At 41.7% G+C, this 20,743-nt stretch overlaps 1 protein-coding gene across 4 annotated transcripts in view; it reads left to right on the top strand.

Annotated features, from left to right (window-relative positions):
• The window catches only part of glra1 (glycine receptor, alpha 1), a 161,800-nt gene that overhangs the window by 30,565 nt on the left and 110,492 nt on the right, over positions 1 to 20,743 (top strand). For 2 of the 4 annotated variants that reach the window (XM_051954487.1, XM_051954488.1), the window contains exon 3: positions 127 to 10,770. The exons of the other annotated variants lie outside the window; for them this stretch is intronic. In XM_051954487.1, the coding sequence (XP_051810447.1) occupies positions 10,698 to 10,770 (73 nt within the window). In that variant the 5' untranslated portion in view covers positions 127 to 10,697. The remainder of the gene's footprint in view (positions 1 to 126; positions 10,771 to 20,743) is intronic. 4 annotated transcript variants of the gene reach the window in all.

A 20,743-nucleotide genomic window follows, 5' to 3' on the forward strand; every position in this document is an offset into this window, starting at 1 on the left:
GCAAAAATGAAGAAGAAGAAGAAAGTATTCATTGATGTTGCTAAAATTCTGTTGCTTTATGTTTAATCCTCTTAATGTTTTTGGTTGTTCTCAATCTGTTGATCTCTTTTATTTTGCCCTTTGCAGTGTACAACAAAGGTAATTCCGCCCATTGCTCAACTTAAAACAGAAATAGGCTATTTCAGGTGTTAGATCCCAAACCCTACCCCTTCCTTCTTTTTTAACATGACCCCGTCCCTGCACTTTTAACCCCAATCAGATGGCTAAACATTACCCCACTGAGATATTTTAGGATCTGTAGTTACCATGATGCTAGTTGGCTACATTCCTTGGTATCCACACAGTATCCTGAGTGCTTGTTTTGGTGGTCAAGGTAATGTGCCTCTCTCTCCCGCGAGCGTGCTGCTGAATATGATTTCATGATGATGATGATGATAGAATATTTAGCGACCTCTCCCTGAATGGAAGCCCCCATAAAGACACATGTCAGAGGTTTCTATATTAAACTTTCTCACATTAGGAACACGGTCTGGACATTAATATGACATTAGAGAACTGGGGCAACCCTCCATGCTCATTAAAGCGTATGAATAATACAACGAGTTAAAAAAGACCACAGTGATTGGAGCGGACAGAAATTTTAGCGCACCGAGAAACAAAACTGGAATTGGTTTCACCTTCTGCTTCTCGGCATAGATGGATGTTACCGAATGATGCCGTGAAATGTTACATTTGAGCCTTGTTGCATGTTAAACGATGCCATAACTGAGGTTTACAGAGTGAATGTGAGTCATTTCTACTGTTGTATATTTAGTTTGTTAGGCAACTGTGTACAAAATATTAGCACCCTTGCAATATTCCACCTTCCTTTGTATACATCTTCCCTTAGAATCCTGAGTATATCACCTGTTCTTGAAGTACCAAAGTCTACGTTGACTTCGGACTTATTTTTAATAGTCGATAATCAAAGGGTTTCTGTCAAAAACACTGTGACCTTTGATGTTTTCACTTTGCAATCTGGAGAGTAAAGCTCACCCCTTCTGTATGTATGTTAATTTGCTCTGGATATGAACATTGGTTCAGTCAGTAGGAAGAGATACGAGTATTTCACCTTCAAGTTTGATCAAAATCTGAGCAGCAGTATCCGTAAGATTACATTTAAGTGTCCCCTGTAGAAGGAATTCTGGATGAAATGTTGGTTTTATAGGAACCTCAAAAGCAAAACAAAGAGTTTCAAATGTTATAATTGTGACTTTTGGTTTTGCTAGTTTGAATAACGCACTTTTACCTTTCGTAAGGAATATTTTCACACGCTGCTGCTCTGGTTTTGGCACAACCAAACGGATGCCAGTGATACTGAATCGTCTCTGTGAACCTCGACCGTTGCCACTAGTAAAACCTGGAGGGACGAAGTACTGTACCTCTATACTGATTGATCCAAGCACTGCCTGCATCATGTGAGGATGTGATGCCGTTTGCATACTCGCCTGCATCTGTCCTTCATCTCTAAAGCAGATTTAACGGGTGGAATTAGTAGGTGTCCTAATATTTTGTACACTGAGCACACAGGTACACAGAATGTGCACAAGTGAACTACAGCTTTGATTTATGAATGCTGCCATGAAGCTTTCTTTTCCTTTTTACTTCTTCTTTTATTTCTTTTTTGCTGAGCCCATAATGGCGTAACCCATTATATGGTGATATTTGTAGGTGGGATATCTTAGCTAATGCAAGACAGAATTGAGAGGGGCGACGTTTATTCTTTTTTTTTTCCACTGTGACCGAGTGTGTATTATTAAACTTGCCGCGGCTGCAAAACAGCTGAAGCCGCTTGTCCCTCCTGACCTGCCGAGAATCCGTTCAGGTATTCGTGAGGAGTCAATTTTGGACACTATTTCAATTTTTCACATTTTAATTTCCTCTCAGCTCTGGTTGGCAGCGGCCCGGTGTGATTTACCGAGGCTAGTGCTGCAGTGACCTTTACAAATCAGGATTTAAACAGGCGGATGTGGCAGTTATTTGAATTTATAGCTTTAATGTTTTTTTCGTTCTTCTAATGTGATGTCATAAAAAAGTTAAATGCAGATGAAAGTGGTCTCTGGCAGCGTGCTATACATGCACTGAATAATAACAAACCCACAGCTGACGTCAGTGAGCTTTCGAGAAATGCAGCAGGGATGGATTTACTTCAACATTCTGACGTACAGCTCTTGTTTTGTTGTTGCCTAAAGGTGTCTTGATGGATGATCTGTGATAAAGATGCGTATTCAGGGGGACGAGCCTGTCTTTATGTAATCTGCTCAGCTAATTGTGTCAGGGGCCGTTGTTAGCAGACACAGCCTGATGTGGATTTCCAGACTCTGTCATGGCTGTCAGGTCGACAGAGTGGCATAGCGTGAGCTCTCCGACTTGCTCATTCATGCAGTTTTTTTTCTCTTTGTGTGTGTCCCCTACCAGCTAACTACACCGCTGCATTAATTGCGTCCATGAAATAAACCGCTTGACAGCTCTGCTCCTTAATAAACTCTGGGGGGAACAAAAAAGTCTAGTTGCACAACAGGGAAGCAAAAGGAGGAACAAAAGTTCGTAAATGTTTCTTAGTCAACCACGATAACAATAATTGTAGTAATGATACTGAAAATAATGGTTAGGTTTAATTTAGTGTTGAATAGGAATCCATTGTAATTGCTGTGTGATCAGATCTGATTTTACGTTGGAGTCACACAGACGCCTGTGGATGCTGAAGCACCTGAATAACCTAGTTTGGTGTGATTGCAGGAGTAAGCTCTCAGAGAGCACAGACCTCCCCATATGGCATCATCAGAAATACAACATTAATAACAATGGAGTTGTATGCATTTACACTCACGTAACAACAGCAGTGACTGCATTAATTACTTTATTTTAAAAACAATCCACAACATGGAGACAGGATTTAATGGTAAATAAAACTGTAGGCAAGTGAGCTGTAAAACAGAGTCACAATTTATGAAGCTGCAATTAAATCCAGTTTATTTGTCGTCTAAATGACAGACAGTGTCACTTTAACAGACTGATGAGGCAAAAATGTGGCTTCAGTTTATGACATAGCTACCAAACCCAGATGATAACTAGACGAGCCCTCAGTAGAGGACAGAACCACGCCCTCTGCTAGCGAAAACCCTGTCCTCCCTATACAACTGATGCAATATGTATCAATTTTTATCATCGTACGTATCTCCCTCCCTACTTGATCTGCTGACCTGTAACTCCACAACTGAGCAGGGGACCTTAGACTGATCTTCGGTGCCAAGTTTGATTATCCTGACTTCAGCGGTTGCAGAGATATCGGACCGGACATAGCCACATACATACATACATACATACATACTTACTTACCCAGCCAGATACCGCACCGAATGCAATAACCCCGCCGACGTACCCGTCGGGCGTGGTTAATGAGCTCATGTAACTTCTATAAGCCACAACAGCATGATAAAGTGGATAAAATATATAGGAACAGAATCAAATAGAATCTAGAATTTAACAGCATACAAAGGATAAATTAATAACCAAAGTAAAGAATAAAATATGATGATGAAAAATTCTTCATTAGAAACCAGTTTGAAGGTAGTTTTTTTTTAGATTTTAACGATGAAATAGGAAGAGAAAAGTCCACATTGTCAACTGCTTATGTCTCTTTTCTGATAGAGGTTTAAGGGGAAACTGTTTCTTGGACTGAGCATTTCCAACTCTCTTCATTCTAGCCTGACAAAGTTAAAACTCGAGTGCTAGCTCTGGGGTCATCAGCGCATTCGTTCACTCAGAATCTGTTTTGTTCTCTGCTGTTCCTGGCTTTGTCAGAGTTGACACTAAAAAGTGATCCAGGTTCCTGTTGTCACAGCTTAAACACACGGTTAATAATTTAGGTGAACCTTTTAAGCTGCAAAGATCACTTTGTTGAAATGTTAATGTTGCTTGAACACATTGTGTTTAAATTAAACTGAAATTAATGTGTCAGCGGCGCTCCCCTAATGAATTTGGCTTGATACCTTTTTATTAACCACGAGTTCAAGATTTCAAGGCCCTCCTCTTACATGCCTGAGCAGATTCTGGTTCAAGAGGAGAGTTAGAGGACCTGTAGTTTCAACAAATATATCACAAAGAACAAATTTTTTAAACCGTTATCAACCTACAAATTTACAACATTTGAAAATCCCTTTCAAATAATGTTGAAAAACTTGTTGGAATCAGTTGCTTTTATGAGGAATCACCTTCAAATGTATTTGTTCCAGCAATTATGAGATAAGTGGTACTTAAAAATGCATCTAATTGTTAAGGAAAGGTTACTTCTTCTAACTGAGTGGAGTTCGGTGGTTGCATTAGACATAACTCTAAAAGCCTGATGCAGTTCAGTTAACCCTTTACGCTTCAGTGCGTAGTAAGTGTACCATCGGCGGTACACCTACTAATTTGCATAGGAATTTCAAGAATGTCCGACGGCTGCAAACCCGATTATACAAACACTATACGCCGATGGAAAGCTTAGATTCTCATGAATCCGCCGGTATAAACCACTTTCAGATGTGATTACCACAGCGGGTGAGAAAAACACATTTGTCCGACAAAAACGAATATCCATCCATCCGTTCTCTATACACGGCTTCAACGCACACAGCGCGACTCACATTTCCGGGTTTATTATTACACACAGAAAAAAAGATTCCACAAAAAACGGCCATAATCCAACCTTTTACATCCAGACAACACAAGCCAGTAAACTATTTTGTCCAAAACATGTCCTGAAGTCGGTATAAAATCCACGAATCGGTCATTTTCAAGGAAATGCACCTCGCGATGTGCGTCCAATATTCCCTGTATTTTTCATCATTTTTTTATTTAAAAATAGAATATTAGCGATTTTTTTGTACTGAAAACGGCTGGAATTGACTGAAGCTTAAAGGGTTAATAGTTTTTTATTGAGCTCAGTCATTTGTTTTTAGAGTGCAGGTGGCAGAAGTGAGGAGGCACGAACGTTTAGAGGATTCTGTTTCCACTGAGGTGTAGGATCCAACAGATTCTACAAAGTGGGCCAAATGAATGACTAGTAAACATTAGTTACTGGAAGTAGCTCCAGTTCAATGAGCACACAGTAAATTGAACAATGGAGGTGTGTTATGTTAACATACATGTCTGTTTATGAATTTCATATGATGCAAAAAGGTCAAAACTGAAAGCACAACCAGTGCTGTCCTTTGCAAGTTTGACTGATCTGCATCAAGAGCTGTAAGGCAATTTTTCAAGACCTACCACGTAGAAGGCACTTTTTTTATTCCTCAAAAAACGACCCTGAAAGAGGTTCTTGCAGTGAAACACAGTTCAGACACCCCAAGCTTCCAGAGTAGAAAATGGATTCATGTCTCAGGGCGCTGTGACTTTCAGAACAAACAGTTGACATCAAACTCTAATTACAGACCTCATCCATTATCTGCAGTCACTGTGGACAGTTTGGTGGCATGAAAAGTTGTGCGTGTCAAACACCAACCTGCTATTTTACCAACATAAAATGAAACGCATGTAATGCCTACAATGCAAGACATAAGTAATCCTGTAATATCATATTGCTGCGGACAGCTGGAAAGCTTAATTAATGGAGCGTTATGCTGTGATGTAGAGTAGAGGAAACTGGAAATCTTTAACTTCCTCTGAAATGTTTATGAGCCAAAGAGTCAGAATGTGGCCCGAATGCAGAATGTTCCAACTACTAAATGTTAATATCACTGTAGTTTCCCTAAATGCGAGATGATTGCTCTTCCGCCTACACAGTTTACACCCTCATCAGCACCAGCCCTGCTAATTTCGCTGTGCAGCAACAGTAGATGTCAGGCGGGGAGGAAGACGAGACGAGATTTGCCCCAAAGCTACGAATCTGGCAGCACGAGAGGAAATTACACTGATCATGACCCGGGGGGTCCGAGCAAAAAGCTTCCGATTGATTTAGCAGGTTCCTCCTTTAGAGAGAAGAGAGCAAACTCTTGTGACACATTCAGGACAAACCATTTATAATCCATGAGTTCATCCTTTTCTTTCTGCTCTCTCATTCTCGTAATGGTGTTTTCTCGTTTCCTCCTTGATTCATTAATCTTTCCGTCCTTCATTCATTGATTCATTCATGATTCTGTTCTCTGTTACTTTTCGTCATCTTTCCTGTCCGTGTCTTCTCGTTTCTTTGTGTCTCTTCTTGTTTTGTAATCAGTTTCATTTCATTCCCCTCAGTTGGGTCATGATGTGTTCCTGCCTTTTTCACCATCCTAACTGTTTTCCCGTCGCATGGATGAAAGTCAGGGTCATCGGTACAGAGATCGCTGAATGAATCTTGAATCTCCCATTCCTTCTCCTCTAACCTCCCTCCTTTCCACGGGCTCCCTCTGTATTCGAATCTTGCTTACCAATTGCACCGATTCGTAAAAAGAAATTGGACCCCCTTGACCTGACTGACCAGGTGGGCAGGCAGCAATTGAGAGCTTGTCCAGTCCCTCAAACGGCGACGCCAAGCCTCTCTGATCTGCTGCCCCTGGTAATGAATGTCCACATGGCTCTGTGCAGATAAATGAGAGTGTGTGAGAGTGTGAGAGAGATAGGGGCTTAGGAAGAGGAGCGGCGAGGCGGAGGTGTGTTTGTGCGATTCCTCTTGTGTCCCGGTGTGTGTCTGTTGATGAATGGCAGCGACTACAGCTGCAACTCCCCTCTCCCTCTTTGCCACAACCTTGTCCTTCCTCATCACTCAAGCCGAATGGCGGCGAGGACGACGACCGTGAGTGAGCTTCTGGTTTCGAGCTCGGCCAAAACGTGCTGCTACTCCCCCCCACAAGGCAGGAATCGGCCCCTGAATGCGTCGCCAGCCTTACACTCAGTGTGCATCGGTGTCTACTCCGGCAGGATTTCATCCTCGGCGCTCTTGAACAGACACAGTAGTTGCCTGAGCTGGAGTTGGCTTCTTTAGATACAATCCTTTTATTTCACGCTGCTCCCACGGCTGGTTTGGCAAAGCTCCCTTCTTCTTGCTGCTCTTAAATCCCTGCAATGATCAGTGTAAAAAAAAAAAGGGGAGAAAGGAAACTTCTGTTGAAAATCCTCCACTGTGTCACTTTGCCTCTGAGTTTAAATTTCGCCTGAACAAGTGGACATGGTACATAGTAGGGCGGTATGTTTTCGTGCTCCTGATCCTCCTCTCTTTCCACTTCCACACCTGCACTAAGCCACACTGCTCTATGCTAAACTTGTGTTGTACAACTCCCTCGTCGTTCCTCCCTGCGCCTCCTCCTCTCCTTGCCGGGGTTGGACGTGTCGAGGTGGGACTGTAGTTATTAGCTGTCAGAGCCTGACGTTCATTTGGCGTTATCAGCACTTGTTTAATGGCTACTTAATGGGATTAATGGGCATAAGGTAATGAGCGTGGGATGAAGGAATGGCTGTGGGGTCGAAGAAATGGATGGGAGAGGGGAAAAGGAAAAGGTGATGGAAGGTAGGGAGGGAAGGGAGCGTTGCAAATGGCTCACCGACTTTGGAGGGATTTGCTTACGACAGGAGATTGGAAAGAGCTGCAGATGGCAAAAGTACAATCCGGGGTCTCACAGTGCAAACACAGAATATGTTTCCACGAGTTTAGCGCCGGAATTTTGATGCTAACACAGTTCCCAGTGGGCTTCAGCATTGCTCAGTTATGTATAACACTTGCAGCAGACTTGAATAAGCAGCTTGGAGATACAAACTGTAATATCTACTCCCTCTGCCTCCGCTTATTTTTCAACTGTCTACGAGAATGGAAATGCAGAAATCTGCCGGAGTGAGCGGACATTCTCGCCCAGAGGAAGGTCTCATGGCTGTTTTAGTATTCTAGGTAATGGCCCTATCCTTTCCAAGCCAGGAAATTTGGATGAGGGCTATATTGCACGGAGCGAGGAATTTTAATGTCGTCACAGAGGTGACTCTCCCCTGAGTTATGACAAAAATATTGATCACGCTTCAGCGTCTCGCAGGAGGAGGGGGAACGGCAAGGGCAACGAAGAGAGGAATATTGAATAGGGTAATGGTAAAAGGCAGCCAAACGTATGAGGGCACTCAAGACGGAGCGAAAGAGAGACTGATGGAGGGGTAAGAGGGGGGAGAGGAGCAGACAAATGAAAAGCACCGAGGATGTTTGCACCGGTTCCACAGCCAAAAGTAGCCGTTTAAATCTATCCGTTAAGAGCTGGAAAAGTAATGATCAAGCTGATAATTAGAGTGGTGTCAAATGAGCCGTGTTGTCAAAATGAATGAATTCCATTTCTCCTCAGCCACACGATTTGCTATAAATACCTCCCATCATTATTGTTTCGTCTTGATCTAAAGATAGCAAAAAGTTGGAATCTCGTTAGCTTCAGGCAAAGCTAATCTGGGACGTGTAAGAAGAAGACTTATTACTCTGTCTTCCTCTGCAGTCCACTGGTCCATGGCTAATAAGGTTATAAGGAGGGGAATACTGCTTTATAAAAGGCCATTCAGTTCTCCCGTGGAATCCCATCACACCTCTAATTACCAGCTTGAGGAAAAAAGGTTTAAACCCTCCGCATCAGTCTAAAAGGCCTGATGGAGAGGTTGACATGTAATTGTTTACTGCGGTAACACAATCACGAAGCCGGTGAGCTGCTGTTTTCTGGCTTTACATGGCAGATGTGTGTAATCGTTCAGCCTGAGAGTACAGAGAAAAACACTTTGGGAAAATCCATGTACTCATTTACCCTAAAATTCCTTTGTTATAAAGCAAGAGTTTTTTTTGTTTTCGCACCTCCCCTACAAAGCCAGGAGAATTGATTCTGCACAGCACTAGTAATTAGCTCGCGTTATGAGATCCCTGCTGCCAGCAAAGCAACGCTGGAAAACCAAAGCTGCTGTGGTTTTAATGCCAGGATCAGGTGCTCAGATGTTCGACAGGCTGCCTGGCCGTGGGGCTAAGCCCGGGCTTAGCCCTGACTCAGAGAGATTGTCGTGCGCAGAGGAGGAAGGAAAAATTGCCTTTCGTGGATTCAGGCAGATTATAGAGTTTAAGTCACCTGTCTACAACAGTTCATGGTCACAACGAATACTTTCCATCTATCTTAGGAGCCATTTCCTTTTTGGGGGGGGGCTGACAATGACAGATTACAATATTGCTCCCAGACTTCTACTTGGCGTCGTCGCCATCCCTCACGATGGCAGTTGTCAAGTACAGCAAAGCAGGCTGGGCCCAGTCTACTCAGTTCAGCGCAGTTCGGAGGCAAAATAGGACATCAATCAACGAACCGGTGCTATTTTTCTGCACGTACTGCGGGGACTTTTTTTTTTTTTTTTGAGTAATTGGAAGAGAATGAAGCTGTTTGTTTTAATGACAAACATAAATGTTGTGTGGTGACATTTCTCGCTAATTGAAGAGAAATAAATTTGCTGTCATAAGCGCAGACGTAATCAGGATTTGCTTGAGAACCGTGTTTAAAGGTCAGATTGAGCTGCACGCTGGTTGACCTTTACATGAGGGAATTTATGGTATAGATGCTGGTGTTTTTAGTCTTTAACAGTGCGTGAGGATGAAGTTCTTGTACGGGATCACAGAGAATGACAGGTGGGTTTGTGTTGTGTTGGTTGGTGGAGTATCTGCTGATCTAAGGACAGTAAAACTTTTGTCTTTGCTTCTTGTACTTCCTTAAACTTTTCGAGACGAATCCAATAAGCCACTGATCTTCAGTGGCACGTCAGGCAAAGTCTTTTGTTAAAGAGTAACTTTCCTGGAGTGAACAGGGGGAAAGGCCTTGTCACTGTGGAACAATGAATCGTTCAGCCTTAACTTCCACTTCCTTGACATTAGCGGGTTGGCATTTTTCCACTATAAATCAGCCTCTCTGCAGACTGAAAGTCCTCTTTCTGTGCTATATGACTAGAATGATGTTGCCCATTTGTAAGAGGTTGAAGCTTTACATTTTTCTGAGGTGGAAGTTGAACCTTTTGTCATTCAAATGGGCTCCATTTCAGCCAAATGACTTCAAATTAACAGCCAGTAGGATTTCATTCAGATTTGGGAGATCATTAGCTGCTCTTTTAGGCTCCAAAGAATCCATTTTCTGTACTTTGTCAGGAGACTGGTTACTAGTTGTTGTGGAATATGCAACTCACCATCAACCTGTTGCCCAAAAACAACAGAAAAAAATGATTCACTCTAAGGCCAAATGTGGCAAAAAAAAAAAAAAAAAATCACAATGAAGCCAGTTTGACATGTAGTCTTTGCACTTTTCCCCCACCCTCCTCCTCTTCCTCCTCTTTCTCTCTGGCCTCTTGCATCTCCTGTAGTGCATTTTGCTAGTTTTACTTCAGCTCCTCTTGACAGAACTGCATTGCAACCCTCCTCCTCTTCATCTCAGTGCATCGCCTCTCCTCTCCTGCCCGCTGCAGTATGGCAGTAGATTGTTTCTCTACAGACTCGTGCATCCCTCCTTCCTGCTATTGCCTTCACAGTATGTTGCCCCCCTTCCTCCCTGCCCCTCCTAAGTCTCCCCCACTGCCACACACTCACCCCTCGCTGAGTGTTGGCAGCAGTGCGACACCTTAGATAATCGAGCCTTGCTGTCTTGTTCGCTCCTTGATAGACAAAGCGGTTGTTTTCCTTAACGAGGACAAACAACGTATAGTTGGTAACGTGTTGTTAGTATATGCTGTGTTTAATTCTGATCTTTTTTTTATTAGACCCCAAAGGCTCCAAAAATGAAGCTACTCACAAGAAAGGTACTTTCCTTTTTCTTTTTTTTCACTTTTTTTCTTCTTCTTTTCTTCCCTGACCATCTTTTTGTGTTTGACAGTCACTCATGCAATGATGAGACATTTTCCGAATGTTGACTAAAAATGAGGAACATTGGGGAAATGCCTCTGTGGTGAAATGATCGAAATCTATAGAGATGTGTTGCTGTAGGGTTTTATCAACATATAAATGTCTGGAAATCACAAGAAGAAAGCATTTCAGGTTCATTCTTTAAGGCTGACACAGAAGATGGCTACTGCAAGTTTCTTTTTTTTAACTGGCAAAATCTTTAATTTGCCGACTTCAGCCCAGCTCCGAAGCATTCTGCTGATCAGGAAAAAAATTTAGAAGTGCTTCAATGATCAGCTTTTCAGCAGGTGTTTGATAACTGATGTGTAAATCCATCCACACAACATCTACATATAACTGTGTAATGATACTGAGTGTGTTGACAAAGGAACTGCAAAAAAGAAGTTTCTGACTGAAACACACACACACACATATTTTTTTCGGTTACCATGGCAGTGTACTGCAACTTTGCAGGTCCAGGATGTAGTAAAAAGTCTGCAGCATTGTTAGCATCCTCCTGCACCAGCTGCTGTACCTGTCACCAGACCCTGAGCTAGCAGCACAACATCTACTAATTCAAGAAAAGCTGGGAGAGCTGGTGAAAGTAGCCTTATTTTTTAAAGTCGGTTCAATAGTCGGTCTAATAGATATCAAACATGTGTCAGCATTTCCGTCAAGAGTGTGACCGTCACCCTGGATCAGATGCACTGCATAACACAAATCCTCAGGTGTAGCCTTTATCAAGTGCAGTTTTATAATTTTACAGTCAACAAACTGTTCAACCCTGCAACAATGTGGCCAGACAATGCAGTATAATGAAGCTGGAGTAGCTGTTATGTAATAATACAGTGCAGTCAAATAGAGTAATGTGCACATAGCAGAATGCAGAATAAAGTATAAATCATAGTGCATCATACTACAGTGAAATAAAATGCACTGCAGTACCAGTTAATAAAAGTGTGATAGAGCAGAGGACGGCTCCCTAACGCTCATCTCCATTTGTTCCGTGTTGATCCGTGTTGAAGAATCCCTCTCAGCCCATTTGTCTCGTTAGCTTAACATGCTAAACTCTCGTAGCACAGCAGGCCCTTTTACACAGTGGCTCCTGTCAGTTGTAACTAATGTGTATGTGGCCCTAATTTGCATGCAGAGAGAGGAAGCCATGTTCCAAACCTCCCCCCCATACACAATCCACTCACATGGCCCATCCTGCAATTACTGCTGCAGGACTTTACGGACAATTACAGCCGGTGATGGAGCAAACGGCAACCTTTTTGGGCTGACAATCTACACCACAGGTTAAAATCAAAACAAAAGCAACACTTAGGGAAATATATTCAGCTGAATGTTACGTATTAAATGAGAGAGGAAATGTTAGACGGCTAAATCACCTAAAAGTCGACTTGGACTGATGCATCTTAAGACGATTAAAATAAAGTTCAGCTTTGCAGCGTATCTACTGCAGATATGATCCTTTTGTGTCTGATTACTGTGGGTGAATAATACTATTGAGAGAGACTCTCTTGGTTTGCAGACTAAAGACCCCAATTACCTCCTGAGCTTACTCTGCCAGCCAGCTTCACTGGAGACAGCGTTTTATATTAGCAGGCAGCAGCCTGTCTGCCTCCAGGCTGCTGCGATGCATAACTTACCCACTGGCTTGGCAGAAGAAGAAAAAAAACTGCAGAGCTAATAAGAAATAATTTCTCATTTTAATGTTCAAATAGCAGGAGGGAAATTATAGCTCAAGAAGTTCAGAGAGGTGTAGTGAGGAAGGGAATGTCAATCAGTGGAAGAATTTAGGACGACAGTGTAAATGTTAATGGAGGGTTTGTTCTGCAGAGATCAGACTGATATAAATTTCACTTTTGACCGAGATGGATCACCCTTTAATACTGCCGAATATATTAAATGATTACAATGCGACAAATCAGTGGACAGGGACAAATCTGTGTCAGCCCAGTGAAGAAGGTTTTCCTTCCATGTGCCGTAGATTAGCTTTCCATTCCAGTGTGGTTAGTTTGAACATAGTATCAAAATGTATCACTGACTCCAGTGTTTAATTCACCTATAAGTCAACTATTGGGTCAGTAGGGCTTATTTTTATTCATAAGCCGGTTAAAATAGAGATGAAACGTGCTTTTACAGTTGACAATTTAAAATTGCCTTTAATATTTTCCAGACAAAATAAATTCCACGTTTCCCTGTTTTCTCAGAATTATCAAAAGTTTAGTTTAGTCTTTATTTAAGGGACAATGTACAGAAACATTAAGCTCACATGAGTCAGAGATGTGCTGCACCAGATTATAGCTTATTAGCTAGTTTCCATCTGCAGTCCCTATAACATTAATAAATAACAGTGCTAATACAATAACAAATAAAAAAACAATAAAATATAAAAAAACAATGAAAAGTGGTGCTATATGGCTGCATAAATGCATAAATAAAGGTATTTTCTGACTTATTTAACCTTCTGATCCACAAAAAGTAGCTTTTGTCACATATTACCTTAATTTAAAAAAGCTAAAATCAATTAAAAAAAGGTAACTTTCTTTGATTATTTACGAATGAAAATGAATAAAGATGTCCAACATTGTACCAAGTGTCTACACGTATGGGGAAAAAAAGATGGCTGTACATGTTATAGATATTTAATTTCTTATATTACTACAGCCTCTACAAACTTTTTTCACTGCTTTGCAGATCTACAAAGACGTTTCGCTATGCTGTATCACAAAAGTTGTTTTTTAAAAGGATCTTGTGCAAATTATTTAATTTTAATAAGACATGCAGTATAAAATGTTTTCTAAAGACTTTATGATGAGTGGCACATCACGCATGAATTCCAGGAATGACAGAAAATTAAAAGTCCAACGAGTATCTGTTTTTTGCAGTTTATGGATCTGATAAATTTGGAGATTTTTATCACACATGCCGGCACATTTTGAGGGCTCAGACGGTAAAAAATGTGAAGTCTTGACGTTATCTCGCACATTTTCACTCGCTAATTGCCGATTAAATTAATTAAATAAGTACACTGTTTGATAAAAGGAAGAAGAGTAAAGGAAGAGCCTGACGCTGCAACGACACTGATCGAATGACAAACAGCCAATGTGGGCATCAGGTGTTAAATCACCTAAAAGCACAGGCGAGACACCCGGACAGCTTACCAAAAAAGATTAAAGTCTATCGATCGTTCTGATCGAGGTTCTCACTTTGCACAGCAAGCAATAAGAGAGTACTTTATTCCCCTTCTGTGGTTCGACTTGATTCGCCTTCAGAATCCTCCCTCGGACGCTCGAACCTTTCTCTTAAAATGCCGTTTATCGACTTGTTAATTGTGCGGTATCGTTAGAAATCAGTTGGCTTGGACAGTTGTGGAGGAAGGAGGGGAGGACAGCAGAGACGATTAGGTTAAAGGATGAGGTTAATATGGAAGGAAAGGTTTGAGAAAATACTGCTCTGGCATCCCTGTGTGTTCTAAAATGGCACTGGAGAAAAGGAAAAAGCTAACTTTAATTACATAAAGAGAGGACGAACAAAATAATAGGCGGTGTAATAAAATAATAAGAGAAGACAAACTAAATTATAGGACGGTAAAAGGGAGGGAAGAATAATAAAGAAAGGACAGCAATGACAGAAAGGAGGCCGTTAAAGAATTAAAAATATATAAAGGAATGAAGTAAGAGCGAAGGAAAGGACAAGGAAGGGATTCGGATGAGACAATGTAAGGACAAGACGGAAACTAGACCAAGGCAGTGGAAGCAGAGAGAATGAAGACGAGAAGCCGAGCACACACTCAGCAGGGAGAGAAAGCCATCATCGAGGAGGATACGTGGGCGGAAGAGGAGAGAGGAGATGGAGGGGGAGGGAAGAGGATGAGGATGAGGAGGTTTCTCTTCCAGCATGTTCAGCAGAATCCAGTCAGCAGGTCAGGGCCTCGAGCCTCGCCACCGCCGCCGCCGGCAGCAGCCGTTCCTCCTGATTACAGGCTCCGCTCTGCTCCTTCTGTTGCCAGATATTCGGCACGTATTACACACAACTCACCTCCTCACACCGGCGCTTTATGCAGATTAATGTTAAGTCCGAGGGATATTTGTCCGCGAGCAGATTCGGGTCTTCTCCTTCCCCCTCGGTGCCACGCCAGAGGCCCCGAGGATTCGATCTGTCTCTGAGGATTTACGCTCATCAAGTGCCTGGTTTCGTGTAGCGTGACTGCACGGCGCTTTGGTGAGGCGCCACTTTAATGTGACGGCTGCAGGTCGGAGCATATTGCAGTTATTTCACACACACACAAAAAAAAATGCTGCTATGTAGATTTATGCTTATCCAAGTGGCCTGTCTCAGGAAGAACACCTTTATAATGTGATTGCACAGTGCTGCAGAAAGCCAACACTGCAAAATGATTACTGCAGGCACATAGTGTGGTGAACGTAAAGCTGAATATCCCCCTCACCCGTCGAGATGTCCTATTTTAAAGAGTATAATATTGCTGTGCGGTGGTACAGAAAGAAAGCACTGATATGGCTGCAGGGCTTTCCTGACCAAAGTCCTCAAACCTGACTAACAAAGATCACTTTTATGGATAGTTTACCATTTGATTGGATGCAAATTGTGGACTCAGGCGCCAAAGTTGCACACTTTTTCAGCCTGAGCATCCACTTTAACCTCTTTCCTAATTGGCCATTACATCCAACATGCAAGCATATACAGCTTGACCATTCAGTTAGTGGTATAACCTGGTATCCATCATGACATTTCTGCAATGCTTGTGATTCTTTTTACAGGTTCTGGGTGAAAAAGTAGAAGTGATGAAAGTCTTTTCATTTTAACATGAAACCAAGAAGTTCCTCAATAACTTGTAGTCTTCCATGACACCACTTCTACCAATCCTTGGTGCTGATATCCTGTCATAAAAGTCAACATATCTCAGGTTAAAGCCCAGTATAGTTGGATATTTTGTGCTAATATACACTACCGTTCAAAAGCTTGGAGTCACTTAGAAATGTCCTTATTTGTGATGGAAAATAATTTTTTGAATAAAGATCACATTAAATGAATCAGGAATCTAGGAGAGACATTGTTTATGTGGTAAATGACTATTCTAGCTAGAAAAGGCTGATTTTTAATGGAATATCTCCATAGGGGTACAGAGGAACATTTCCAGCAACCATCACTCCTGTGTTCTAATGCTACATTGTGTTAGCTAGTGGTGCTGAAAGGCTCATTGATGATTAGAAAACTCTTCTGCCATTATGTTGGCACATGAATAAAAGTGTGAGTTTTCACGGAAAACATGAAATTGTCTTAGTGACCCCAAACTTTTAGACGGTAGTGTGCGTTCTCAGACTTTGCAGGGCTATGAAGTCACTTCACAAAAAAGTCACCAGGTATTCTCTTTTTAACCTGAAAATAACCAATTTTTGTGACAAATGCAGCTGCTTTTCCAGAAGATGCATCAAAAATATGGCACAATGACTTCAGGAAGGAATAGCATTTAATCACAGGTGCTAGACCTCTATGAGATCTCATTTCACAGTAAATTCCAAACAAACAGGCGATGACTTTGAAGTTTTAGGTATTTTATTCTGACTGGTTGGTCATCATCCCACCAAATTCTCATCGGCTGGACCATCATTGATCTTATGCGAAGGAGAAAAGTGCCAAATCAATAACCTTCCAGGATTATTTTGGGTGAGAGGAGCGGCAGAACACCTGTGAACATCACAGCGTTTCACCTCATGGAGACTGCTAGGTCTAACTTAATTACCGCTCACTGAATGTTTACTCAGAGTCGAGTCCAAACTAATTACCTTTTGTTCAGATGGTTAGAAAATCAAATTTAAACTTCACAAAGTGCTCCTGTTGTTTCACCGGCTGATGTAGTTCCAGTTTGAGAAACCGTATGAATAGTGGCAGCAAGTGATTTGATATGCTCAAAAGAAGGCGGGACTTCTGTCTAATTCCCGCTGTGATATTTTCCACCTATTAACTCAGAAAAGATATACAGGAGACTTTGATATATAGTAGCAAAATCAGATAGTGAAAAGATGGAAGATTGCTTTATAGAGTTAAAAATCATGAATAGAAACATAAAAAACTGAACTTATTGAGAAAATAAAGTTCTCCATTGACAGATAAATAGTTTTTTAAAGCCAGATTTGTGATCATATCCGTTTTTCAATAAATTCTGAAGTTTAAAACTACAAAACATGATCTGTTTAGAACCCATACCCTGTTATCTACAATCCTAAATGTTTGCAAATGTGTGGAGATTCATTTTAATGTAAAAATCCATAGAAACTACAGGGAAGTCTGGACATATCGGCAAAAAAATCATATTTTCAAGAGATGAAATTTCTCACAACATTTTATTCAGTAGGATTATTAACAAATAACATTTTCAGTATAATTTCTATCATTTGTGATGTAAGGATCCACGTGAACTCGATGCAATAAATCCACATTGTGGTCAGTTTTCACTTTATACAATCATGTTCCTACCTGTCCAGACTTTAGGGACACCTTACATACTTTAGCTCACTTCTTAGAAATTGTCAATTGATGTTAAATGAAACATCCTTTTTTTTTAACCTATTATTATTACACACTGATCTGTATAACTCACTGAATCTGAATGAAAAAAGAACCATGAAGAGAAAAAAATTCAGAGTATTTCACCTAAAATAGGATGTAAATAATAAAACATTTAGTTTTCGCCTGAATTAACGCGCAAGATAATACCGAATCGACCTGCTTTATCGGTGAGGTTCAGGAAAGGAGTGCATGCGAGTGTTGCAAGGATGAGGTGAGGGGGAGGAGGTTGTGTGCGAGAGTTTGTGCGGCGTGTGTGTGTGTGTGTACGGTGTGTGTGTGAAGTGTGTGTTTCTCCTCTAATCTCCAGCGACTATCTACCTTCCTCTCAAGATGATGAAAAGCATCGAGCTAACAGCAGCACATCACGACATACCGTTAAATCACACACTGATTTATTGAGAAGATGACCATCACACACACACACGCACGCACGCACGCACGCACGCAGGCACGCACGCACGCACACACACACGGCAAACAGTCCGTCTGCAGAAGCACATGGCTGGGCTAACTAGCATGCAAACTGCAAACAGGGAGGATCAAGCTAACACATACGCTCATGCAAACCAACGCCACAAATGCCACACTGCACACATTTCTATTTTTTAGTTTTTTAATCTCCTTCACACCCACCCTTACACACACACTTTGCAGCATCACTACCTTTCAGTAATCCAGTGATATAAAGCTCCAGTCACCTCGTCTCCGTCACCGTAGACCTGCTATTGATTTCTGTCTCGCTGTAGTCAGCCAGCTGCCATCCTGTCATGTCCACCCGTCAGTCAAAACTGGGCCTGGAAAGCCCTGGAAGGTCCAGAAAGTCTGCTCGCTAATTTACTGCAAACTTAGCTCAGGATCTGCTTACGGTGGGAGAAAGATTATATGTCGTTTTGGGAGAGCAAACTCCTTATTTACTTTATATTTGCAGAGGAAAAAAATCAGATTTCGGTGTCACAAAATGAGAGTCAAGAGTGGAGATGAGGTGTAGTTTTTAGCTCTCCATCAACAACCACGCACAATATTTACAAAAAATGGATCATTCAGATTGATTATAGCTAAAAGCAGCCACCTCACGTGCTTAAATCAGGCCTGATGCTGCGATGGCAACAGAGGAATCCGATGTAAAAGCTCAACTTTCTTAGCCTAGCCGCGCTAGACCCATGTTCTGAAGACGCAAGGGTCTAGGCACGCTCGACAGGGAGGGAGGTGGGCTAAAAGGTTGTCTATCAAATCACTCTGCAGCAATTGGGTAGGTATACAACCAATCAGCGTAACAAATAGGCTCCTAGAGCGCCGGAAATCAGAGGATGCGGTAGTTCGGTGAAGCCTTATTTATACAGTCAATGGGTGAAGCTCAAGTACATTACAGACATGTTAACAGAAAGATTATTCAGAGTCGGTGCTAATGGAGCTCAACGACTGTAGTCGTTTTTGTTGTCGACCCTGGCAGAGAATTAAATTTGTTGCCGTAGGTTGTCTAGCGTGGCTAGGCTAGTTGTTTCCGGTTGTTTCTGTCAGAATCGTCGCGCCTCTGTCGTCACTTAGTTACGCCCGCCTTCTGACTCTACACTTCATGGTGATTCATCCGGCTAGTTCTAGGAGAATCCAGCCTCGAGCCTTATGGAGGGTAACTAGACCCACCCTGGCAGAGAATTAAATTCATTGCCGTGGGTTGTCTAGCGCGGCGAGGCTACAACTTTCTGCTAGCAATGCAGCATAGTTGGGATGAAAGATAAAACTGTTTATGTTCTGACAACGTCTCAGAGATGTAAAATCCTTTCTAATGATCTCTGGGTGTATCTGGGTAAATCTTCTCCAGCTTCTACGACAAACTGAGTTTATTTAAGGGGTTTCTTTCAGATGGTCACTGGGGTTCCGCGTCGCTGAATGTTCAGTAGGAACCATCAGTCCAACACCTCTTCGCACTTTCTTTCTTTTCTTTTCAGTGAATGCCAAAGTGCCTACAGGTTCCCTACTGTTCTGCAGACTCCCCTTTTTTTCCTAACACATTACTACTTCCTTCACTGCCCGTCTCCGCCGCTGCATCACACTGATTCGGTCATTCAGGCAGAAAAATGTCAAAGAACAGACTGCAGGAATGTGACCAAAATGTGACCTCCGCCCTTTTATTTTAAAATCCAGCTCTCAGAAGAGAAGGACTCCTCTGTGCTTGTATCCAGTCAGCTGTGTTTGATTTCTAGAATCCACTGCCTCCTAAATAACAACTTGAAATAATGGACTTTTCAGAATACAGTTTGATAACAGAATAGAATATCCTTTTTTAGTTCCACAAGGGGAAATTTGCAATGTGACAGCACAAAGTGACAGTCAGAAAACAAGAACACACAACTATAAACTAAAGAGGCGTGGTATACACACAATATAAACACAATATAAACACAATATAGTCTGGACAATGTTCATACAGAGTAGAAAAATTGCATTTCATGAGACTTACTCCTCATTTTTAGATATCTCTGCACATATGAGTCAACGAGAAGTCCATAGCAGTGGATTTCAGAGAGAAAACACCTCGTGCCACAGAGCTGAAATCAGTTATGTAGCTTTAAAGATAAATTAATGTTATCACTGATTGAGATCATCCATTATCTTCTTTATACACCAGGGGTGTCGAGCTTGTTTTAGTTCACAGGCCAGTAAAATCTTAGCATAATAACCGGTAAATGACCACAACTCTAAGTTTTTCCCTTTGTTTTCGTGCAAAATAGTACATTCTAAAAAATTTCACATCTGTTTACAAGACATCAATAAACAAGCTGAAGTTTCTGAAAAAAAAAAAGTGCAATTTCAACTTGAAAAACACTCAGAGCGCAGTACTCCGCATTTGTTTACGAGTTATTGAGGATCAGAAATCACAGGAACATAGAATGTGGTGATTTAATATAGATATACCCACAAACACACGACCTTGCACTGAACACAGGCGTGTGTTATGCATGTGTACATTATGTACGGATACCGAATCGCAAAACCTAAATATGTAGCCATTAGCAGGAATTGATGGGACTCAAAACACCAATTGTTCCTCGTATCACTTCCGATAGATAAGTCCCAATAAGTCTGCAGTGGTCGATTTGTAGTAGGATCACAGTCATGAGATCGTCAGCAGGCAGCTGATGTAGTGTATACTTGTTGTCATGGTTACAGTGAAGCCGTGCCGCTATCTTGCAATGATACAGAAATATTTAACAAATCCATGGATCCAGACTGTAAGCTGCATCACTGCCAAAATCTAATCACTTGGTCCTTGTGTCATTTCTGACCTTCCCTGAA

The sequence above is a fragment of the Acanthochromis polyacanthus genome, chromosome 10, assembly GCF_021347895.1.
Source record: "Acanthochromis polyacanthus isolate Apoly-LR-REF ecotype Palm Island chromosome 10, KAUST_Apoly_ChrSc, whole genome shotgun sequence".
Taxonomy (NCBI): domain Eukaryota; kingdom Metazoa; phylum Chordata; class Actinopteri; family Pomacentridae; genus Acanthochromis; species Acanthochromis polyacanthus.